Source organism: Argopecten irradians, chromosome 12 (genome assembly GCF_041381155.1).
Source record: "Argopecten irradians isolate NY chromosome 12, Ai_NY, whole genome shotgun sequence".
NCBI classification, from domain to species: Eukaryota; Metazoa; Mollusca; class Bivalvia; order Pectinida; family Pectinidae; genus Argopecten; species Argopecten irradians.
The window spans coordinates 18,645,034-18,671,091 of NC_091145.1; the positions used below are offsets into that span (position 1 = coordinate 18,645,034).

At 34.7% G+C, this 26,058-nt stretch overlaps 1 protein-coding gene across 6 annotated transcripts in view; it reads left to right on the forward strand.

Annotated features, from left to right (window-relative positions):
* Positions 1-26,058, forward strand: part of LOC138305158 (voltage-dependent calcium channel subunit alpha-2/delta-1-like) — a 104,872-nt gene that overhangs the window by 62,738 nt on the left and 16,076 nt on the right. The window contains exons 12-26 of one of the 6 annotated variants that reach the window (XM_069245572.1): positions 1,972-2,118; positions 5,029-5,107; positions 5,683-5,732; positions 7,712-7,804; positions 17,220-17,276; positions 17,716-17,793; positions 18,393-18,467; positions 18,584-18,652; positions 18,789-18,860; positions 19,169-19,230; positions 19,436-19,503; positions 20,303-20,345; positions 20,617-20,714; positions 21,093-21,216; positions 22,891-22,932. In XM_069245572.1, the coding sequence (XP_069101673.1) occupies positions 1,972-2,118; positions 5,029-5,107; positions 5,683-5,732; positions 7,712-7,804; positions 17,220-17,276; positions 17,716-17,793; positions 18,393-18,467; positions 18,584-18,652; positions 18,789-18,860; positions 19,169-19,230; positions 19,436-19,503; positions 20,303-20,345; positions 20,617-20,714; positions 21,093-21,216; positions 22,891-22,932 (1,157 nt within the window). Of the gene's footprint in view, positions 1-1,971; positions 2,119-5,028; positions 5,108-5,682; positions 5,733-7,711; positions 7,805-10,464; positions 10,540-12,173; positions 12,255-14,179; positions 14,264-17,219; positions 17,277-17,715; positions 17,794-18,392; positions 18,468-18,583; positions 18,653-18,788; positions 18,861-19,168; positions 19,231-19,435; positions 19,504-20,302; positions 20,346-20,616; positions 20,715-21,092; positions 21,217-22,890; positions 22,933-26,058 lie in introns of all 6 variants that reach the window. The other 5 variants (XM_069245575.1, XM_069245574.1, XM_069245573.1 and 2 more) reach the window with 5 other exon arrangements.

Below are 26,058 nucleotides of genomic sequence, written 5' to 3' on the forward strand. Positions count from 1 at the left end.
GTTATTAGCTGTAGGTCTGTCACATGACACTGACTGTAAATATTTGTTGAATTCAAGATAGGTTCAAAGTTCAAATCTAAAGGAAATTTTCTAGCATTTTCTTAAAATCTTCTCATAATTTTTAGATTCATCTTTTGATATGAGGAGGGATGGTTGTCTGCAATCTCTATAATTTATCCAAAATTAATTAAATGAATACTTGGAAGATAAATAACCCAACTTGATAATGACATGGGACTTGCAAGAAAATACACACCCTAAAATGTTACTAATGACATATTTGTCTTCTTTGAACTAAAATTTTGTTACATCAATGCTTTTTCAGTTCAGTACTTACAGTACTTTGATTATTCCCTGTATCTTAAAGATGCTCCACCGCCGACAGAGAGTAAATGATATTCATCATTTGAACAATAGTTGGTGTTTAATCGTGTATATTTATGTCTAATTAACACAAAAGATAATATAAAACAATTTATTTTGCCTTTGGTGCATGCGCAATCAGTACTTCATTCCATATAGGATATAGTGCCACAGATTTTTTTCGGGATGCAATTAATTATTTGTTATATTTTTAACTGCAAGTAAAATTAGACCCTCAAACTTTTTAATGGTGGTAAGGGTGTAAAGTAAGTAACTTTTATAACTGAAGAAAAATACTAAATCGTCTGCTGTTGTTTTTGATAGTGAAAAACTACTATTTGTCAGCGGCGGAGCATCTTTAACAACACCTGAATACTTAAAAACCAATATTTACGTGTCTATAAAAACAGGGATTATTTGACAATACAGGCTAAATTGCTTAGCAGGGGATACAATATATATAGGCCTGTGCTGTTGTAATTGGTAAAAGCTTTTAGACACAAATAATAATAAAAAGTGCCTCAGTTGATGCTTGACTGTACATAAGGTGAGGTATGGAAAGCAGAGGTTTTTAAAGTTACATGATATTCAAAAGACATTGGGAGAATCTTTATTGAAATGAAACCTCTGTAACAAAAATTATAAGAATGGGATTAAGATGTATGATTAGCAAGTATAAATAAACAAGGTATTTCAAAGGGATTCAATGTTGAATAAAAATACTGTTTAAGTAGACCTTGATAAGGATTTAAACAACACAAACACACTTATAGAATTGTGTAGGAATTGTGTGTTATCCTGTTGGGAATAAGACCTCTATACAGAGGAAGGCAACGACACAAAAAGTCAATTGTAACTTGTTTCCAGACTCAAATGGTGGTGAGCAATGACAAAAACGCAGGAATTAATTTGTTCTGGAATCATGCCAACAACTAGCAGAAGGACAAAAGTGTGTCGTTATGTGTGGTTACCAATCCCGTAATTAACTAGAGAACGATTAGCACATTATCGCCCTGCTGCTCGTGTAATAAAATGATGTCAGTTTACCAGCTTTAATCTATAATTAACACTCTGTAATTAAGATTCATCTTGACGAAGCAAGGAAACTCAGGGTTTCGGAAGACTAAAAGTTCATGTGTTAGCTTAAAGATTTCACACATTAACTGGAGGGATGCAGGCAATTTGTACAGGGCTGTACAGGTCTGGTGGGCTTCTTCATAGATCTTGTAGTAATCACCAGCTTCTCTTTGTAAATCCGTAGGGAATTAAACTTTTCAGCCTGACCTACATTTCAACATGTAAAGAGGAAGTGTTTTCTTCAATGAATTTATCTCCGAGGAAAGAGATGTGGCATAGTTTTTCTGCCCGACTTACTTTTAAGATTTAAAGAGGAAGTGTATTTTCTTCAATGAGTTTGTCCAAAATTAAAGTGATGTGGCATGGTTTTTAAGCCTGACCTACAATGGGGTGGAACATTTGTACTCAAACATCTAAGTAATTTATTGAATGTGGTTTGATAGTAGGGAATATTAAGTGGAAATGTCTAATCAATGTTTTATGAAACATGTAATATTTTTGTTGTACAGTTTGTGTGACCTTGACTTTCAGTTTGAGGCCAAGTTCCAGGGTCAGAACCGGTCTTCTGCGGCTGGAGAAGGTGCCGACTGTAACAAGATGATCATGCTGCTGACAGATGGAGGAAGTGACATGGCTGAGGAGGTGTTCAAGGAACGCAACTGGGGCCGCGACCGCATGGTAGGTGTATATATGGGGCTAGGGCCACGACCGCATGGTAGGTGTATATAGGGGGCTAGGGCCACGACCGCATGGTAGGTGTATATAGGGAGCTAGGGCCACGACCACATGGTAGGTGTATATACAGGGTGGGGACGCAACCACATGGTATATGTATATAGGGGGATGGGGCTGGGACCACATCATAGGTCTAAAAAGAGGGCTTGGGCTGCGACCGCACGGTAAGTGTATATAGGGAGCTAGGGCCGCGACCGCATGGTAGGTTAAGATAGAGGGTGGGGCCGCGACCGCATGGTAGGTGTATATAGGGGGATGGGGCTGGGATCACATCATAGGTCTAAAAAGAGGGCTTGGGCTGCGACCGCATGGTAAGTGTATATAGGGAGCTAGGGCCGCGACCGCATGGTAGGTTAAGATAGAGGGTGGGGCCGCGACCGCATGGTAGGTGTAAATAGGGGGATGGGGCTGGGATCACATCGTAGGTGTAAATAGAGGGCTGGGGCTGCGACCACATGGCAAATATAAATAGAAGGCTGGGGCCACAGTCGCATGATAGGTGTAAATAAGGGGCTGGGGGCACAACCGCATGGTAGGTTAAAATAGAGGTCTGGGGCCGCGACTGCATGGTAGGTGTAAATAGAGGGCTGGGGCCGCGACCGCATGGTAGGTTAAAATAGAGGTCTGGGGCCGCGACCGCAAGGTAGGTGTAAATAGAGGACTGAGGCCACGACCACATGGTAGGTGTAAATAAGGGGCTTGGGTTGCAACCGCATTGTATGTGTATATAGGGGGCTGGAGCTTCAACCGCTTGGAATGTGTAAATAGGGACTGGGGTTGTGACCACATGGTAGGTGTAAATAGGGGCTGGGGCCACGACTGCATGGTATGGGTATATAGGGGGCTGGAGCTTCAACCGCTTGGAATGTGTAAATAGAGGACTGGGGCCACGACCACATGGTAGGTGTAAATAAGGGGCTTGGGTTGCAACCGCATGGTATGTGTATATAGGGGGCTGGAGCTTCAACTGCTTGGAATGTGTAAATAGGGACTGGGGTTGTGACCACATGGTAGGTGTAAATAGGGGATGGGGCTGCGACCACATGGTAGGTGTAAATAGGGGCTGGGGCCGCGACCGCAAGGTAGGTGTAAATAGAGGACTGAGGCCACGACCACATGGTAGGTGTAAATAAGGGGCTTGGGTTGCTACCGCATGGTATGTGTATATAGGGGGCTGGAGCTTCAACCCCTTGGAATGTGTAAATAGGGACTGGGGTTGTGACCACATGGTAGGTGTAAATAGGGGCTGGGGCTGCGACCACATGGTATGTGACCACATGGTAGGTGTAAATAGAGGGCTGGGGCCGCGACCGCAAGGTAGGTGTAAATAGAGGACTGAGGCCACGACCACATGGTAGGTGTAAATAAGGGGCTTGGGTTGCTACCGCATGGTATGTGTATATAGGGGGCTGGAGCTTCAACCCCTTGGAATGTGTAAATAGGGGCTGGGGTTGTGACCACATGGTAGGTGTAAATAGGGGCTGGGGCTGCGACCACATGGTAGGTGTAAATAGGGGCTGGGGCCGCGACTGCATGGTATGTGTATATAGGGGGCTGGAGCTTCAACTGCTTGGAATGTGTAAATAGGGACTGGGGCTGCGACCACATGGTAGGTGTAAATAGGGACTGAGACCATGACCGCATGGTATGTGTAAATAGGGGCTGAGGCCACGACCACATGGTAGGTGTAAATAAGGGGACTTTGGTTGCGATTGCATGGTATGTGTAAATAGGGGGCTGGAGCTGTGACTGCATCGTATGTGTTAAGAAAGGGTTGTGGCCACAACTGCATGGTATGTGTTTAGAGAGGGCTGATGCCGCAAACGTTTGGTATGTGTCAATAGGGAGCTGGGACCAAAACCACATGGTATGTGTATAAAGGGGGGCTGGGGCTTTGACCATATTAGGTATGTGTAAGTCTGGACTGGGGCTGCAACTGTGCGAGTACTGAGTATGAGTAAATAAGGCACCAGGACTGAGACCACATGGTACATGATTTAAGGGAGCTGGGTTTTGTTCTGTGACAGTATGGTCAGTGTTTAAAGCTAATTGTTGCGGCTGCGATACGATGGTGACTTCATTATTTTTGCATTGGTCCTTTAATCCATTCAAACTTTTCCCTAACTGGCTTTTCTTGTTCAGACATGTACATGTCTTATTGCTAGAACTTTTTAATTATACATGGTTTTTACTCCTTTTCACAGCAGTAGCTATGTACCAGGTATTACATAAGATTAGGGGTCATTGGCCTAGCTAGCTGTGTTCCCTTTGGTACTGTCCTTGCCCTATTCGTCTGTTTTGTCCAGACCGAGTCGCACAAATACCTTAACTTGACTTATAGAATTAATTATACATGGGTCTGTTATGTGGACAAGGATATCTTATCCTGATTCATAGATTTATATATTAGGTGAATGATGTTATCATTAAAGGCCCACTACCTCTCCTGAGCAAAATTTAAAGGCTTCTTAAAAACATTAATAACATAACAAAATACATATCAATGGCATAAGATGAGGTAACAACACCAAACATATAAACGATTTCCTGTATAATGTATGATAACTGTGGAGATTCATTTCGCGGTTTTGCCGTCTGGCGCAGTGATAGTCAACTACCTGGCAGTTTTAGGACGACAGCGGGAAGTATAAGATGACCCGGGTTATGAAAATTAACATTTTAATTATTTCAATTAAATTGTTCAGAAGATGATGATGAGTGTAATAATAACAGGTAGCTAATAACTTTTGCGACTCTACAAAATTATCAATCTCCTTTTACATTCCCATTCTAAAAATTATAAGCCGTTTCGGAAAGGTAGTGGGCCTTTAAATTTGTGATTTTCTGTTTCAGATTCGAGTTTTCACATACGCTGTAGGACAAACTGCCAACTCTGTTAAAGAAATTAAATGGATGTCCTGTGCAAACCGAGGTCTGTTTCAGCAATATTTGTAACTGTTTCCCATGTGTATAACTAACATGTTATTAAATTTTTTGTGTACTGTGTAAATTGTCGAAACGGCATGTCTCAGGAACCAGCATATTTTGTCGGTATAGCCAAGTTTCTAGAATATACAGGTTTTAATTACCATAAATTAAGAATGAAAATACCATAGTGGGAAAGTTAGGGATCCCAGGCACATGAAAATGAAAATTTTTTTTGTTAAATTATAATTATTCAATTATTATAAAAAATTAATTAAATTATGATTATTTAATTATTATTAAAAAAAATTATTTCGACATAAATTTCAAGACGCAGATGAGTGATATCATGTATGAAGCCTTGGCTATATCTTTTCCATTTTAAAGTTTTGATATGGAAATTCAAATTGTAAACGGTGTGAGAAAGTATCTGCAGAGCGAGTGGGTGTACCATGGAATTGGCAAGGGAAATAACTTTATGTAATTGACTATTTTGCGGTACTTTGGAAACATTTAGCTGGTGTATATCTTCATGTACCATTACAACTAGGCCAGGTAATTCATCACCGTTTGTAATTACAGGTCGTTTCTCCGAGATCCCTGCCATGGGCGCTATCAGAGCCAAAGTACAGGTAAGTTCACGATGGATGAGAGATATTCTGTTTGATAACTATCATTAGATGTCTGATACTTAATGATGATTTATAATTATTACGAGATTAATTGTTACAGAGAATTCTTACATCACTCTGATTAATGCTGTTTTGTTTCATCATATGGTCTATTGTGATTTCGTCGGAGCGTAATTATTATAATGTATTAATGATATTTAGCCTCTTTATATCTTGATTTATCAGGTATTACAGTATATAGAGGGTGATAACATACAATTGATGTTTTATTTTGTATTCAATTCTATGATTTTCATTATTGACCAATTTTTTACAGTGTAAAGGATATAAAACAATTGCTCATCATCCACTTTTGCAGATGTTGCTAAATGTATCAAATATATTTGAGGCCAATACTTTTGGTCTCGGTCCTCTGTATGTTGTATGTGTAAAGCCTGCTGTGAATATTACAATAAATACTCTTGATACTTTACACTGTATATCCCTGGTATTGTACACCCCTATCATAAACACTACCATACTGTACACCTCAGTATCTATAATGTTGTGGACCGGTGACCATCGTCTAGCTGGCAAAATTTTTGTTGTGCAGTAAATTTAGAAGTAAGCACCACAAAATAGTTTTATTATTGCTAGCCTTTCCTGGTATGATTAGATTTAAGATTTTAACAGATATTTTGAAAAGAATGACCTTGACTTCGAAATATGAACACTAGCATACTGGGTTTTAAGACTACTAAATTTCATGAAAAGGAAATTATTAACCTTGAGTTTTGGTCAGAGGTTTTGTACAAATATTTAATGAAAAAAGTCTGAAAAGGCCAGAATTCAAACACAAGATCGTAATGTTTTAGACAAATTACACATTGGACAATAGAACAGGTGGATGATACAGGCCAAATGGGATTCTTGTATGTTCAGCAAAAATGTTCATAGATGGAAATCAGATATTTACCATAAATACCTTGTAAGTGATTTCTCTGATGTTCCCAAAAAAGGTACAGAATTGGTAAAAAGTGGGAATCCATGTCATTCTAACAAAAATGGGAATCCATGTAATTTGAACAAAAATTGGAATCCATGTAATTTGAACAAAAATGGGAGTTCAGGTAATTCAAACAAAAATGGGAATCCATGTCATTCAAGCAAAAATGTGAATACATGACATTCAAACAAAAATGGGAATCTATGTAATTTGAACAAAAATAGGAATCCATAACATTCAAACAAAAATGGGATTCCATAAAATTCTAATAAAAATGGGAATACATGTCATTCAAATAAAAATGAGAATGCATGACTGTCATTCAAACAAAAATGGGAAGCCATGTCATTTTGCTCATACATTATCTGTTGGGTTAAGCATGTATACTATTAAAATAACTGACCCCAGTGTGGATATATATATATATATATGAACCCTGTGTGGAAAAGTAATACTAATAATTACTTATCTCCACCCAAGAAGTGTGTATAATAATATTGTTACTTACCTCCCCTTATGTGAGCTCTCCTATCCCTGTAAACAGGTCCCACATCTGCTTGTTTGTTTGTTTGTTTGCATATTATATACATGTATATATGCAGTGTTCGCATCAGCTTGCAGTGTTCCTGTTGATTTTGGAATTAAATCATAGATATCCATTAATTAACGAACTGTAATAGATTTGAAAGGGTGGGTCAACTTTGTATCAATTTGATTAGTAGTCTATACAGATGAATTGTGGAAAAAAGCTTTTAAACAGTCAAAAAATGAAATTTATAACATAGGGATTTAGTACATTAGAAGTCAGCAAAGATGCTGGAAGCTTTGAAAATGTATTTGATTAGAAGAAGCGGATTGTTTCTTTTTTAGAATATGTATTAATTTGTAAAACTCGATCTACAGGTGTTTTTTTTATGAGAATTTCATCTTTTGCCCTTGTACAGTTGATGTAGTGACAGTGTGTAAAGATCTATACTTGTATATAACCTTGCAGGAGTATGTGGATGTGATTGCCCGACCTCTTGCTCTCAAACATATAGAACTGGAAAAATGGACGAGTAGTTACATGGGAATGTATAGATCCATGGTGATTGATTCTACTCTATAGCCGAGCACATCTTAATCACTGTCCTTATAACAGCTATGCTCGCCAATGAAATATATTGCAATAAATCCGAGAATGTTTGAAATCATTCGCCAGCAAAGCTGTTCTATTTTATCATTTGTTTGGTCAGATCTATATCAGGGTATACAACATTCTATGATTTTGACATGTTTTTTTTAAGCTTCTTTATGATCATTTTTATGATTGATTTTGATTTGAACATTTTTGCGCTGCGAATTGCATCTAGTTATGATTTTGCATCAGGTACAGTTATTGTTATCACTGTTTGATTCAGCTTGTGTTTGGGCACATTTACAAGTCTTGATCTGTTTTACACGGTCAGTAATTACTGTTTGAGTTGAAATATTTTGAACAGGTAAAAAAGGATGAAGCTGTTGAAATTCATAACTTGCTAAAGTACTTGAATTTTGCAAATTACCTGAAAATATATTAATTTCTCTTCAATCAAAATGTTTGAATGAAACATGTAATGGTATGTGCATTGAATCTAATAGATTAATTCATTCCATTGGCTGTACTATTCTCACAAGTCAAGTGATTCAGTCGTTTGCTTTTAAGAAAAATGAAAGGCCATCTCAGATATTTATCTGATCAAATTATGATATGGGGCCTATGTGGATGGGATTAAAAATATTAACTAATCAATATAATTATCTCCTGTGGTGTTGGGGCCCTCATTAGACAGAGTATACCACTACTGTGTATTAATATAACATACTAACAGCGTAGAACATTTTTAAACTATACACAGGTCAATATATAGGTCAATTCCATCTCTCCTTTTACAAAAAAGTAAAAGGTTTCAATTAGTGATAGAATTGGTTTTGCTCAAGTAATTTTAAATCTGCTTCACCAGATATTGTTTACTTGTTTACTTCAAAGTTTAGAAAATGTTCACAGTCCTTTTGATTATATTATGCATGCTGTATCAACAAGCACCTGTAACTATAAACGTTCTATAAGCAGTACGTTAGCTATCATTGCCAAAAGATAAGTTTGAAATTAAAGTGACTTTTCCTAAAATAAAAAAATTAATTGTCACACTTCCAGATAGGCCAATATTTTGTGTTATTAGGTTATTAAACTTGTGCATTGACCTGATAATAAGTTGATTATTGTATATCAAATCTCAATATTGTTATAGGCATTTTAATAGTTGACCATCAAATATAGAATCAAGTTTATTTTAAGAAAACCTCCCCTAATTCTCACGGCCAATGTTTTTATATACTTAGCATGCTTTCCTTTCACCCAGTTATATCATGTGTCTGTTTTTATCACCTACGTTTGCCTTTGTAGATCTTGTTACTTTTTGTTATCACCTAGTTTTGCCTTTTGTTACAGCATTTTTAGTTGAATTCTTTTATTTGTGTGACTGTTGTGGCATGATTCCTGTCCTTACAGTTATCTTCGTTAGAAGCGTGAGCTGTTGCTTTTGTAAAATCGAGACCCCCAACGTTTGGGACCCCTAGGGTTCCACAGGTACCCATTCAACAGGTGAGCAGACTTGCATTCATTAAATATAAATAAAACCCCAAGTCCTACCTATTTTTTTTTTTTTTTTTTTTTTTTCATTCATAAATTCAAAGTGCAATTCTTTATAAATATTAGATATAAACATTCCAAAAATAGGTAAATATAATAATGGTTCTCAGGCATACTTCATACTTTATGTTATAGTTCCAAAGTTGAAGAAGATTAAAGGTCAATGGTTAAATACCACGAGGCGCTTTCCAGACAACCGATATTTTGTTAATGAAAACCTGCTAACTTAACTCCATAACCCTCAACTACATTGTCTCTGCTTAGTTTTGTTCATATTGGCCTTAACACAAATCAAGAGAAAGGAACAGGTTATTTACTCAAATTAAGACTTAAATGGGAAAGAAAAAGGTGGTTGGATACCAATTTTTTTATTTTGTTTGCCTTGTTTAAATTTCTTCAAAGCTTTTGCATGGTTTGGTTTCACACGTTTCTTTTCTCCCTTTCAACTCTTGCATCCACCTTGTTATATTATAATTCCAACTGAGGTTGTTACTTTCTTTTCAGTCACCACTCTCCGCTGTGTTCAGGAATATCATCACATCCCACTTCATTTTGAACTAATTCAATTTTTCATTTCATTTTCAGGACCATGCATTCTATATTTAAGTTTTGTGTACTGTATGAAAGAGAAAAATAGAGAGAAAGTGATTGAAGAGGTGGAAATGAAGATGAAAGAGTATAGAGATGAAGAGAGAGGTCAGGAGAGGCGAGATGATCGAGGGTGATCAAAAGTGTTAGATCTCTCATTAATAATTCATTAAGTTGTTGGTGAAGAGAGGAAGCCTCAGGAGAGATGGAAATGAGGGCAAAAGTGTTAGTTAGAGTTCAAGAAGCAAATCAAGAGAGAGAGAGAAAGGATAAGTGATATGCCTTAGTTGGGAGTAGGAATGAAGGTATAATGTGAGTGATTGTAATGGTGTTTGAGGGTTATGATCTGTGGATTGGTTCGACTGTTTTGGACATTACTTTGACAGTATCCAGCTGTGATATACTTAACTATTTATCCTTTGTCACTGAAGTAACCATTGTAGCTCAGAATCATTCATTAAGTTGTTGGTGGACTTTCTAAAATTTAGGTTTACACAAGCGTACTCGCTGGGACATACAATTCGTCAACGGCTAAGTGGACAAGTACCTACACAGACTACATGGTATAAAATATAGATGTCGTACTGGTGACGGCGTAGATTTGTAGAATGGCCACCACTACGGCCCGATTGATCCTCTCTTCTGTCCGGCAGGTGTAGGAATGTTACACAGCACATTAGATATTGTACTTTAGGAACCTGTTTTGAATCTAGTTCTATTGCTCATTGCAGGGATTGTAATTACAGTCCAGTCTCATTGAGGATAAAAGATAGAATACATGTATTATGACTTTGTCTGATATACAGCTCGGTGTTCATGTTCATTTTTATTGTGAACAAGGTAGCTGATATTTGCTTTCCTCTTATGACTAATAAATTGGTCAGTTAAATTACCCCATAAAACATACTGTCTATCTTCTTTATAAGATGTTTGTGGTCAATGGTCAAAGTTAAAGGTCAAGAGTCACTGGTAATTGTGATCAATGGTCAAGGTTAAAGGTCAAGAGTCACTGGTAAATTTGTGCTAAAGATATTTCATTAACTCCATAAATGATTTTGCTTAAATTCACACAATGCTCTTCGTTATATGGGCTGCGATGGCATAGTAGTGAAGGTGTGCCAAATAATTACCATTCACTATAGTTCTACCGCTAGAATGCAAATGGAGCAGTTGTTAGGTAATGACTTTAGGTCAAATTTTTTTTCGCTGGATACTCTGGCTTTCCTTAAATGACCCTGAATGTTCAATTAAACAACAAACAAAATAAACATCTCTCCATGATTCGTTAGCTCCTGATTTAGCACATACTTTCAGTTAAAAACTGAAGGTCAAAGGTCACATTGCATTTATTTATTTATTTTATTTTATTTTTTTGTCAAATTGAACCATAAAAAGTCCTTTTTTATTATTCATTTACGAGACCATCTTGCCATGGCATCATGTGTCTCACCTTGTGTTTGGAAATCTTTGATAAGGTCAGATGTCTTGCTTGACTTTTAGGATCCGCTTTAATTATAGGTCGTGACATTTGTTTGCGTTTAGTAAGGATTATCAAAGTTATTGAATTTGGAAAAGAGAAGAAAATAAATCCTTTGCCAATTGCTTTTTTTTTTGATTGGTGATTTATTTTCAGTATTTTATTGTAGGCTAAGGTATATTTCTGACAATGTACAACTTTGTGATTGATTTATTCTTTATTAGATTCCAGTGTTTGGTTAGGAATTTGCTATTACTGACTTATTTATTATTAAATATCGCTGTGACTTGACCACAAATGCAGAGGACATTTTTTCTGCTTTATGTGGGTTTGTAGCTTGATAGCAAAATGTTTTTAGTTTATAATTTAGTGCATTGATGGAGAGGTGATGGGAAAGAGGTGATGGATGGTATGCACAGAGGCATGAGTGTTTTTTCACAGTATCTTATTTACAGACTGAGGATTTCGACACCAATGCATCCTGATAGCCTTACACATTTTGAATGCAAACACAATAGTGTACACATTTTGAAAATCACGACAGATTTGCTGAACTTTTTTACTTTCGCTTTTATTTCACCTATTTCTTGTTTTCGCTTCTGTGCTTAATCTCACAATGTTTTCATACTATTGTTTCTATTTGTACTGTTTTAAAAATAGAATGTTTTCATTCCTCGAGTGATTTGATTTGTTGAAGGAAGTTGTGCACTATTTTCACAGGACTATATGCCACTGCTTGTACAGACAAAGGGAGGTTATAATGTTTCGGACACACAGTGGCGTTTGAACCCTGATCCAAGGGTAAATCCTGGCTCCCCCCTCATTTGTGTGTGTTTAGTGTTGGGAGAGATCCCCCTTAGTAATTGGAATGACCCAGTTGAAGTGCCCATTAACGATTAATACTAATAGACTTGGTTAATTAGATTAATTTTTGTATAGTGTAGATGTTTAATTGCTTTATGTTAGGACCAAACATAGCATTAAGAAATAATTTAATAATTTTTTCGTTCATTGAAATTTGATTTTTCACATGCAGGATCCATACATATTCAATTTTGAAATAAATCAACCTTTGTTCTTCTCGTTAGAGTTTATTTATGATAATTATTCGTTAATTTATATAATATTTTTTAGATACATGTGCATGCATTGATAAAAATAAGGTTAATTAAGCAATATGATTGTATACACGATGCAATGATATCTTGACTTTTAGATATTTTTTCATAAAAATTAGAAACAATATTTCTGCATTAATTATTTGACTTTTTGAAACATAACTCCTCTCACTGAGAAAGTCTTTTTGATCAGTTTAGAAGTTTCCTTAGGGTTTAACATGGATGAGTTCTGAATGCACATTTTCCATATCCTACACTCTGTTGATATGCACTTCACTCCTCAGCCCAAAAAAAAATTTAAAAAAAAAAAAAAAAAAAAAAAAATTTCAATTTCCAGTTGAGATGATGGCTCATAACAATAAACTAAATTTTGAAAAAGTTGAGACTAAGATTAGAATTGTGTTGCTTTAACACCTGAATGTTTCTTACAAGAGTAGAATATGCCTGCTAATTCCCTTTACTGATTTATTCAGTTTCCTTAAACATGGTTTTATTGATTTGTGGAAGTTATAAAAGAGTTATTCTATGGTATTTTAAGTTTCCTGTTCATTACTGTTCATTTAATGTTTGATATCAGAGCCCCAGTTTGAATTGATTGGCACTGTGATCTAGAGGTAAGAGATCTATTGCTTCTGATGAATATTTGAGACCCCTTATGTTCATGTTACTCTTCTTAAATTCTGGAGACCCCTGTTCCTAGTATGCTTCTGTTGTTCCTTGTAAATATTTGAGATCTCTGTTGCTCCTCACTTATATTGATTATTTCTAATACTTCTCCTTATAAGATCCTGTTGTTTAAGATCAATATTGGAGACCCCTGGTGTACTTTGTATGGATTGGATGCCATGCTACTACTTAAAAATCCTTGAGGCCTATATTGCTTTTCTTAAATTTTGGAAACCCCTGTTGTTCCTCATGTTTATTACTTTTGCTCCTTTTAGATATTAGAAACCCCTGTTATCTTCATCATAACTATTGGAGCTAGCCCCTGTTAGAGACCCCTTTTTTTCCTTGTATATATTTGAGGTCTTGCTCTTAAATGTTGTAGGCAGCTGTTGTTCCTTATGTAGTACACATCTTATACCGGATGTTTTTCCTATATTGAGGCATCTGTAGTTCCTCATATAGATTGGAGACCCTTAAATTGCTCATGGATATTACAAATATCAGAGGCCCGTTCTATTCATCATCAAGTATTTGAGACCCATTTTGTTTTTCATATATTGGAAACATCAATAATCTTCATTTATACTGAGGCCATTTTGCTCATCAATATTGGAGACCCCTGTTGCTCTTCATAATTTCAATATTTGAATCTTGTTATTGGCTGACCTTCTTCATTACCGTTGATTATTTTAGAGCCCTCTTGTTCACATTATTAACTTCACTGCGAATTCTTGTTCCTGAGCTTCTGAATGTACATACAGTTATTTTTTGAGTTTCATTTTTCCAATAACACAGATTGCTAATTTTTAGATTGTTTTGTTTATTTTCTTCACAGCATGATACTGGATCACTGACACGACAACTCCTAGTTTTTACCTTGAACAAGTATACATTATTACTTACATTTTTGTTTTATTTTTTCGTTACTAACTTTGTTTAAAGGAGTATGTGCCGGTTCTGAGTCGCCCACAAGCTTTGCAGAACAAAAAACTCTTCAAATTTGGAAATATCTATCAAGACAGACTGGTATAGTTAATATAGTCGAGTGAGCGTACCATCTGTGTACAGTGTTTTCTTCAGGGGGACATGAGGGATTTTATGGGCCTTTTATAGTCCCCTTAGTTGTCCCTTCTTCGTCCACCAGTGTTTTCTACAGAGTCAGTTCATTTCCCTATTAAGCCAGTCATGTGTAATTAATTTGTATACAGATAGATTTTGATAAGGAGATATAGCTATAATTAATATAGTAAAGGGTCATAATGACACAGATCATGATATTGATTTACCTCCAGATAGATGATTATGTTGTTATATAAGGATCTGTGTAGATGTCAAACATCAAAGTGATGCTGATAATTATCCTTTAATTAGTGATCAGATAAATGTTTTTGACAATACATATTTAATAAGCTATAGAGAACAAACATCAAATTGATGTTGATCATTATCCTTTAATTATGGTCAGATAAATGTTTTTGACAAGACACAAGAAACGCTATATAGAACAAACCTAAAATTGATGCTGATCAAGCATATAAGTCTTTTGCTGTAGTATCATGACTACTTGAATTCTGTAATAATGTTCCTACATGTAAATAAAGGATGGTACAGTAGTTGTCTCCCTTTGTATTTTACAGTAGTGTTAATTAGACATTTAAATTTAAATCAAGATTTCTTAAAAGAACTATTAGCTCTCTCTTGTTTTACCTACCGTAATATAGGTTAGGAAAAAGCAAGTCATGACATCAACAAAAACCCTCTCCCATTAGTTCAGAGATCCCCACAATGGTTAGATTTATAGACTAAGATACAAATGTTTAATATATATATACGTAACTACAATGTCTATTAAAAGAAATTCCTCCTTTTTTTTTTGATATTTAAGAACTTAAGAATTATGTAGTTGATATGTTACCTTATACTAGTTAGTCATTTCTCCTTCCTGTATGATATGTTGCTGATGTAAAAAACCTATGTCAATATGAGACATTAGGAACCAATTGGGGCTACAGTGGCCGGATGGTTCAAACCTAAAAATGGGACAGTTTTACCAGGCTGAGGTACCTATCTTAGGTCATTGGGGTTTCTGCAGCTGTTAGGGGTTTCATCCGTCTCTTAAACCTGGCATATCCTCATAATTAAATGACATAAGGTGTTAATAAGATGTTCATAAAGCAAAATACACTCAAATAAACTCTGCACAAATTGGATGTAGACAGATGTAAAACTATATATCGCTCATCTTAGATTAAGGTTAATGAAATAGATACAGCCTACATCAGAAATCTCTCACCCACCATTTGTTAATAACTATATATCACTTGTCTTAAATTAAGGTAAATGAAATAGATACCGCCTACATCAGAAATCTCTCACCCACCATTTGTTAATAACTATATATCACTTGTCTTAAATTAAGTTAAATGAAATAGATACCGCCTACATCAGAAATCTCTCACCCACCATTTGTGAATAACTATATATCACTTGTCTTAAATTAAGTTAAATGAAATAGATACCGCCTACATCAGAAATCTCTCACCCACCATTTGTTAATAACTATATATCACTTGTCTTAAATTAAGGTAAATGAAATAGATACCGCCTACATTAGAAATCCTTTCCCCCACAATTTATAAAAGAAAAAACTGCAGAAAACACTGAATCTAAGTGTCTGTCTACCTTGATGTTTGTAAGGTGTGCCAAATTAGTTAATCTATAGTAGTGCTCAAATTGTTGTCGTCTCCAGTCTGTCAGTATCGTTTTGTCATCAGTAATATTGATGTCGACGCTCCATATATATTACATATTTCTTTTCCGTTTAAAGACAAACTTCAGTTCCACTTCCATATAAAAGACTATTCCCGCTTTGTTTTCATGGCCTATGATTTGATGATAGTTCTGTTCAATATGTTCTGTTGAGTTTATTTATATCTTCCTGTTTCCCATCCTCCTCCCGATTTGCTTTCAACGACGATGACTTTGTATGTCAGTCTACGTTATTATGGTATAGCTCTGAAATTTCAGAAAAAAATGAAGAATATAACGGTAATCTATAACTCTTACTCTGTTCTGAGAATTTGATCTGTCTAAAATTCCTTGTACCGTAATTATAGTTGCAGGTTAATATTTCCCTCATTTCGCTACGTTATCATGTATATATCATAGCATTTGTAATAAAAACATCATTTATTATGATAAACACAATATTGATGTGATATTGCCTGTAGTACAATATATGTAATACACTGATATAATATTATATTCCACTAATGTTTCAAATAACTGCAGTTAATTTAACAAAATATTTACAACTTTCACTTTGCATGCATTTATCATTAGTGTTGTAATTTTACGTTTCCGCATGGATTTTTTGTTGATAAAATTTCAATCAGAGGCAATATTTGTAATTGTAAAGATAAAAGATAACTATCTTATCATTCAAAAGTGGATTTTATTATTTTCTTCGACTTGAAGAATGAATTGATAACATTGTGTTTAATTAAAAAGGATGATATTTCATGATCATTTTAAATGTTTAAATGATTTATAGCTGAAATTGCAGTCATTGAACTGAAAGGATGAACCCAGTACACAGATTATAAATGTTGTAGATTGGTGATATTATTTACCATTTAAACATCTTAAAATGATAATTAAATTCTTTTGAAAGTGTATATAATGTAATAATTAACAAGTTGGGTTTAAATGTCATGTTAATTGATGTTTTTGGAAATACTGTGTATACTCTAATTTCTTTATCTAAGAAGTAATCTTATTTTCTTTATATGTAAATTATTTTACATGAAATTACATGCCTATAAACTATGATACATTGATATGTTATTATTTTGAATGATAAAATAAAACAAAAGCTTATGAAAATTTTTAAACTGCCATAAAGAATTTTGTACTATATCCTGTATATATGTGATACAAGCTCCTGTGAAGGTATTTGACCCTGAATATGTGACAATTGTAGGGACTTGGTATGATGACCACCGTCACACTGCCTGTATATAATCGTACTGTCGGATCGGTAAGTTGAATTTCAGGTCACTGAAAATTTGAAGATAAGATTTATCTTGGTAATTTATAAGAGGATGTTGATCATTTGCGAGTGACACATATTGAGAATAAAATGAACTATTCATTTTGTCAGATATTCTCTCTATATAAAAGAGAATAACAAAGAAGCAAGCATGCCATATATTAAAGACGTTAAATACGTTATGACACATCTTGGTAGTGACTTATACTATCAAACCTTACATAGCGGACACCTTTATATAACACCTATCCATTACACACACTACAGTGTCCTTTCTATGCAGGTTTGGTTGAATTAAATTTCAAATTTGTTCTAGTTTTATTTTTAAAATAAAAATCAATTTACGAGATGGAAAAAATAATCTTTATTTAAAGAATGGAAGTGTACTCGCATGCACTGTAATTAATTTTTGTTTTTAATCTTTCAGTCTAACCAGACAATACTTGGAGTAATGGGAATCGACGTCACTACAGCACAAATGGAGCAATTTTCCCCTGTTTGGAAGGTAGCTATCTCCCCTTAACGAATGAAAATAACATAATTATCTCCCCTTAGCTATAATTAAAAAATGCTACACTGCTGAAAAATGGTATTTTTGTTCTATCAAAAATAGGATCAGATAAATTAGCAATTTTCTTACTTATAAATGTTGCTTACATTACACCTATAACAAAATTGAAAAGTTTAAACTTATAATTTTACTTCAAGATCAAAATATCAAAATAATTAATCGCATCTCGAAAAAATTCCATGGCACTATGTACCATATGAAATGAAATACTGATTGTGCATGTACCAAAAGCAAAAATAGTATAGTTAGAGACACACATATATATATACATATACACTTTTGAACACATATTATTGTTCAAACAATGAGTATCGTTTATGCTCTGTCGGCAGTGGAGTATCTTTAATCTTTTTCTAAACAGTCTTGAATATAGTACTCCCCTTTTAACCCACAAATGTTTGGAATGTAGGTGTTTCTCCTTATGTAATATTTCTAACTGGTTGGTAAATAGCTTGCCTTATCTTATAATTGAATATTTAATTAATATGGCTTTGGGTTTGTAGTAATTTATAATATTTTTGTTTGTGTTTTAGCTTGGTCCAAACGGCTATACCTTTGCCATCAACACCAACGGCTACGTGATATTTCACCCCCTCCTCAAAATCAATGTAAGTATGACATACTACTCCAAAAGGCTTAAAATCTTCTATTGACTTCAAGTATTTAGCGATGAACGGATTACTTTTAAAATTTTTGTTTCATAAGCATGTGTTTGTATTTTTAGCATTACCTGAAAGATCCTCCAAATATGGATTTCTTAGACTTAGAGGTGGAGGACGACATGACCGTCGTGGTAAGTACCGTATTCCTCCAAAATCATCCCTATTTGTGTCCCATTTGTCGTTACGGTGCCCCATCCTCCTGTTCGAGGCCTTAATATCATGTTCTTTGAATTTAAATGGTTTTCAAATTCTTTAATCTATTTTTAGTTGCGTAAGGACATGATTGACCACAAAGTTGATTCCATGACGATTGAGACTTATGTAAAATCTCCGGATGAGGTAAGACAACTTAACGTTAATCATGTTAAATGATATTGATTGATATGTCTTGTAATTAATTTCCATTGTTATCAGTTAATGATTCTGAAGTTAGAATCTGCAACATGATAGCTTGAAGTTAAAATGAAATAAACCTATCAGATTGTTAATGTTTGGTTTAGAAACCACACCCCAAGTATGCACTATGTTCAAAATCATGATTTCTTCTCTGAACCACAGTTGAACCAAATAACTTTGATTGTTTTAATGACTAACTTTAGCAAAAATCTAATTCAAATTCCTTAAGTAATTTTGATTTTATTTAACAGCGTCATTTAGATGTGGAGAAGAGGAACTATTCCTACACAGTCATCAATGGCACCAACTTCAGGTTTGTTTAATGACGTGGGAAGTCTGCATACAGTTAACTATAGACATAAGAAATAAGAAAAATACAGTGATGTTTTAGACAAAACAGTGTATAACTTAATATGCAAGGCTGGACTCTCATCACAAACTGTTTCAAAGTTTATTTAGAGAACACTCAGACTCTTGTGTTATATCTCCATAACAAAAGTTGTTAATGGTGTTTACAGTTTGGGAGTAAGCTTGCCGCTGTACCAGAAGAGATATCCACAGATAGCTGGAAATGCCTGTTATATAAGTGAGTACTGTGTAATGTAATATCTAAGGGACAAAACTCCTGGTCTTTTTAGGGGAGATAACTCTATTAGTCCCGTATACCCCATACCTTTGCCACTGATTGAGAGTCTGGTTCGTATTTCAGTTTTCTGATTTCAAATTAAGGCTTACCAAAATATCAGTAAAGATTTTCAATGGCTGATAGATACACACCCACAAATATGATGGAACCAATTTTGAAAAAGCGCTGTCAGCCACACCTGAACAAAGAATAATAGATTTTCAGTTAAAAAATTACAAAATAACCATTCTTCAGGATGTTGTTAAGCACAAAGAAAATGTATTTTGCTTTTTATGTGCTGCCGTCCATGTTTATTTACCATTTTAGCTCACCCTCTACTGGTTGCAATATTCAAACACTATCCAGACCAGGCTCTTTTTCGACTGGTCTCATTCAGTGGCTAGATCTTGGGAATGTGAGACTATATTTTTATGGGAGATGATACTATGTCTTTGTAGAAGAGATAACTCTCAGTCCTTTTATGGGAGATAACTCTGTGTCTGTATAGATAAAACAACATTAAGTCTTGAAGGGAGATTATTTTTTGCCATTTTTACTAATTATCCTTTTTGTACCTAGGCAATATTTACCAGTATGTTCGATAGGTCTTGATATGTTGATGTGGACATGCAAATATAAGTACTAATTGATAAAGCCAACAAAATAATTTTTGTTACAATTATCATTTAGCTTCCATCAGTTATGTAGCAATTATTTCTGTCATGTAACTGATAATATCCCTGTACTATTCTTGTTGTAGCTGACATGAACTTCACAAAATCTGAAGTCCTTGTTGCACCATGGTGAGTGAAATTTCTGTTTTCCAATATAGTTTATACTAGTTAATGTAAACTAACTTCCTTACACAAAAATGTTGTGGGATTTACTTTTGCATTCAATGTAGATCTGTAAAAGTTCAGGATTCCGTTTTTAATTTTCTATTCTGAATTATTGTCTTCAGTTTTGCTATGATATATTCAAGGGGTGGATATAATGAGGAGATTATTGAGGATGAACTGTTGATGGAATGTGAAATAGCAAGCTGAGATAACTGAATATGTGTTTATTTTACAGGGATTACTATGAGGGACAGAGCAATGCTAATCTCACCGGTTTACTAGCTGATCTTCACAATGTCCTCAACCTCAAAAAATCATGTGAAAGCCTTCAATGTAAGTTATGTAATGCCAGTCAATTTACAAGTTTTACGCCTCGTGATACCATGTAAGCTGTGCCTTGATAGGGCCTGTTGTTAACCAGCTGTATCAGACTAGTTACTTCCCTTCTTATTTTGATGTTTTAACATGGCTCTCTATCCACCAGGATCCTCCTGTAGACCTAGAAGATAAACCACAACTCACATAATATGAAATTAGCATGATGTTGGTTCTTGAGGATTTCTCCTTGTGAAAATTTTCTATTTGTTCGCCTTGTGACCTCTGTATAGAATCCACATATATTTAAAGACCAAATCTCTTGGTCCTATAGGTAGTCTCTATAGACAGGTTTGACATTATAATTTACATGTTATGTATCATTTCCCTCAACAGTTGCTCCTGGATTGGTCGTCGACATAGATAAGGTGAAGCACCTACACTGGGACATGCAAATGGCCAAACTGTTCGACAACTACTGGACGGATATGGCCACATTTCCCCACCTCATGAATGAAAGGTATACACAAAATGGCTACCCTGATGTGGTCGACACCGTGAGCAGGAATGAAACATGCACACTACATTTATATACAGTAACGTGTTGCACCCCATTGTTCAATATCCTTAGTCTGTTAGCTAATTATGTCTTTAAAACTATATATTCGTTAAAGGTAATTAGTTTCAAGGTCACAAGGTTCTAGGTCAGTTATATATAAATGAATATTGATGATTTGTCCTAGTGGTTGTACCAGGATTTAAGATTCCTATCCTAGTTTTCTGTTTGAGAACAAGAATGTGATGTTGGTTACAAGGCTCATCAGTTTCATCAACAATTCAAAGGAATTCCCTGAATTAAATTCTCTTAAGGAAAACATTGCAGAAGTTTAATAAGGAAAGCTCTTAGCTTTTCTTTAACTTCTGTTATGCTTTCCTATGGAGAATTGTAGAATTAAGGAATTTGTTTAAGTTGAGGAATGTTGATGACACCGGGCCCAGGTGTATTTGACTATAGCTATCTGAGCTGTAGACAGAGAGTTGGAGGAAGATCCAACAACATCTTTCTTACATCCGCCTTTGTGTATCTGTAATTATAGAGGAATGATTTGTCTACATGGTTTGGATTACTGCATTGCCCAATATTATAGAATAATATCATCGTGAATATACCAGGTGACAACTAAAAGTGTTAAGTGTTATAATTTTTGTTCATTTATTTCTGGATTCAGTCCCTATTTATTGAAGCTGTTAGAGGTTGGAGATATGTTAGGTAGTTATTCTGTGTTTACATATTACAGAATTATCTCCCCTTATGGGTAGGTGTTGATTGTGATGTCATGTGTTTGTGAGCATGATGTCATACTTTATAGAGAAAATAACACAAATTTCACTCCCAAAATACAGTCTTTACAATGGACACCTATCCACAAGGGAGGTAACTCTGTATCCACAGGGGAGGTAACTCTGTATACACAAGGGAGGTAACTCTGTATCCACAAGGGAGGTAACTCTGTATCCACAAGGGAGGTAACTCTGTATCCACAAGGGAGGTAACTCTGTATCCACAAGGGAGGTAACTCTGTTTAGGCTGAATAGGTTGGTTGTAGATGATATTTTGTTATTAGGGATACACCATTCCAAATCCGTAAATTACTAGGTTATTTCCTATTTATTTATTGTGAATATTTTATCATAATTGCTGTTTCTGTGAAAAAAAAACTAATTAAGTATTTGTTAAACTTTATTTTAAAAAAGGCCATTGACATGATTTATATATATATACTTACTGTTTTCTGCATCAAATTTATTGATATCTTGATAATGTTAATTTGCTGCCAGAATATTCCATTGTGTGGAGAGAAATAAATTGTGTTTACTATAATTGTATTTAATCTTAAAAAAACATAAATGATGCAGTTGATGTTGAATTTAGTCATGTTTTCATGTTCGTGTCCTTTTTGTTTTGAGATATTTAGTCTTACACATAGCTGTGTATAGTTAAGTATTTCTTTATTTCCACAACATGAAGTACACACACATATTTATCAAATTGAGATTAATATCTCTGTTTTTAGATGGCTGAAAACTTTTAGAAAGGTGTTTCTCTTTGTTTCTATAGCATACAAACATATATTATTCCTAGACTTTCGGTAAATACTGTTTCCTTGAACTTCCCGATTTGTTTCGTTTCCAGCTCAGACAGTAATGACACATCCGTTAACGCTACCAATGTGGAGTTAGTATAGTAACAAGACTGGTTTATGGAGTTATGCTTGACTAATTAAAACTGGTTTTGGAGTTATGCTTGATTAACTTACCTATTAGCCTAATACTAATGTAACAATGGTACAATTGTCCGTTGTCTATCTCTATGGTAGAGTTAAAGATATCATCGGATGATGATTAATAAAAAATAAGTTTGATACCCATTTTAAGGTCATTCAGGGCTAAGTATGTAATAAAAAGACTATCATATACCGATTTTGAAGCCTGAGAACTACTATTATAGCTATTCCTTTTGATAATATTGATTGCTGAAATAATCAATTCAATTTTGTTTAAAAATATTATCTTATCCTTAAAGGCCCACTACCTTTCCGAAATGGCTTTTAATTTTTAAAATGGGAATGTAAAACAAGATCGATAATTTTGTAGAGTCTTAAAACTTATTAACTTACCGTTAATACTACATTTATCATCCTTCTGACGTTTGATAAATAAATAAAGTTTATTTTCATACGTGGTCGTCTATGTTTCCCGCCGTCGTCGTAAATACGCGGATAGTTGACTATCACTGCGCCAGACGGCAAAACAGCGAATATTCTCCACTGTTTTCATATATTACGCAGGAAATCTTGCATATGTTTGGTGTTGTTACCTTATTTTAGGTCATTGGCATGCATTTTCTGATGTTATTAATGTTTTTTAAGAAACCTTTATATTTTGCTCGGAAAGGTAATGGGCCTTTAAGCTTATTTTTGGAGTTCTCTCTTATATTTGCAATATTATAATGACCTTGAAAATCCCAAAAGGTTACAATTTTCAAATAAATACATTAAAAATAGATTTTCCAAATGACTTTAATATCCTGGAAATGATTATCTACTTGTATACAAATAAGTGAATGATAAATATAATGATGAGCGGTGCAGGCCCAGGGGATATCTTGATATGTTAATTATCATGATAAGACTTTAACACGAGCCATGGATACTAATTTCTAATACTCTGGCATATATATATTTTGTCAGTCAGACCCTCTGAATTGCTACTGGGAAAGTGTATTGTATTTTGATTGTGCTCTTCTGGGAATGTTTTAATTTGCCTTCAAATCTTATTTCCTACATTAATACTGTCTATCTACTTTTATTATTAGCTGAAGAAATAGCATGCAGAGGTGGAGGTCTGTCATATTCTCAAAAATTCCATGACCTTGACTTTCATTGTCAGTTATAAAATTGTATAGGATCCTGTAGACTTTAATGGGATTTATGTCATTTCAGTTCACATGTTAGAATTGTTTCTGAAATGTAGCAAACCTTCCTGAACTGTGAGCTAAGCTTGATCAGTTCTCGAAATATGAGAGAGTTTAGAGAACTTCTTAAATTGGTGTTTTAAGTAAGAACAAGGTCAGAGAGAGAACCTATAAAAAGGGTAAATGTACTATTATGTAAATCCATTCACCCCTGTAAATTCATAATGAACTGTTCCAGCCTTTGAAATAGAACAGTTCATATATGTCTCCGGGGGTGAATTAGCTAAAGTTAAGAGGTTAAGTGTAGTTAAGATGATGTGTTAGTGATTGTTTTTCCCTTGTTTTCTAAATATTCTGGACGCTTGCAGAGATATCGAGTAAATATACTGACCAATTTTTTTACGTTTCAATACTTGGCGTTAACCTGAGCATGCCCAAACAGTAAACAGGAATGTTGTTTACCCCTCTGTAGTGTATTTGGTGGTATCACTATTGTAAGGTGACCAGTGTTACATACGGCCGTCGCCGTGACAACTCATTATAGTATGGAGATCAGACACGTAGAGACAGAGAACTTCATAACAATTGAAGATATTCGTAGAAAAAATATGCATGGTTGATACGTCATTGTTGTGACAATTTGAATAGATGGATGCAATATTGTAACAGTTTGAAAACATAGATGCTGAAAAAAATTGATGGATGTCATTATATTTTAAAAGAAATTTGTGCATCTATTTAATCAATATATTGTATTTAAAAAATCTGAACACCTGATGATGATACTAAGATGAGCCAGAGGACAGATGAGGAAAAATCCATTACTAACATTACTTCGCAGATAGCTCAACTAACATTTCTTTTTATCAAACTGGTTCTGATATAAGGTTGCTTGCTGTAATTAACTATAAATAATTAACCCTACTTTTAATTGCCTATATTTTCCGTTTATTCCCTTGTAAAATGTGGCTTTTGATTTATCCCCTGATCATGTTAAAAAAGGCTTAAATTATTCCCAAATCCCTATCTGCAGGGTCATAATGCTTTCCTCAATTCCTGCTTAATCAAAAGATCCCTTTCTCTGTTCTCTATGTGCTGGCTTTTAACCCAAATCCTTTTTCAATTGGAAAAAAAAAATATATTTTAAGTTGATAGGCCTAATTTCGTTTGGTATATCAGTGTCTGGCTGGATGTACCTGCGAGCTCAATTCTGTATTTGCTTACTACAGAGTTATCTGCCTTTGCGAGATATGTATAAATTGTGACTTTATGAGTTTGCGAGCGAATCAATATAAAATGGAAAGAATTGATGTCACAATTGAAAGCTGTCCGCAAGGGAGGTAACTCTATATCAGAGATGAAAACCCTCAGTCCATTGGCTGATTTCAGCCTCGAGAGATGAAAACCCTCAGTCGATTGGCTGATATCAGCCTTTTTGGCTTTCAGAAAATAGCTACTAGTACATGTAATTCCATACAAAAAAGCTAATTTCAGTCTTTTTTAAGACTTTCCATTTTCATCTCTGAATATGCAAAGACAAAATATGCTGTACAATTTGTGCCAAAAATCTTTTTCTAAAGGCCTTAAGACATAAATATTTTCATATGATAAAAACTGAATTTGGCTTTTAGTCTTGTTGTGATCATAACTGGAGTAGCTTTTGATGTGCAGTAAAAACCTTATAAAGCTTACACCAGTGTAATTTACACAGGTAACAATTGTCAAAATGGTTGATATCCTTCCACCTGCTACCTATGGTTCTGAGTTGCCTTTGATCCCTCCCATGATTTAACGTCTGCTCATAGTGGCTTTTTGTCCTGTCAGTGTTCCCTGGCTCAGAAAAAGGATTCAGTTTCTATTCTTGTATATGACCCTGGCTGAAGAAAG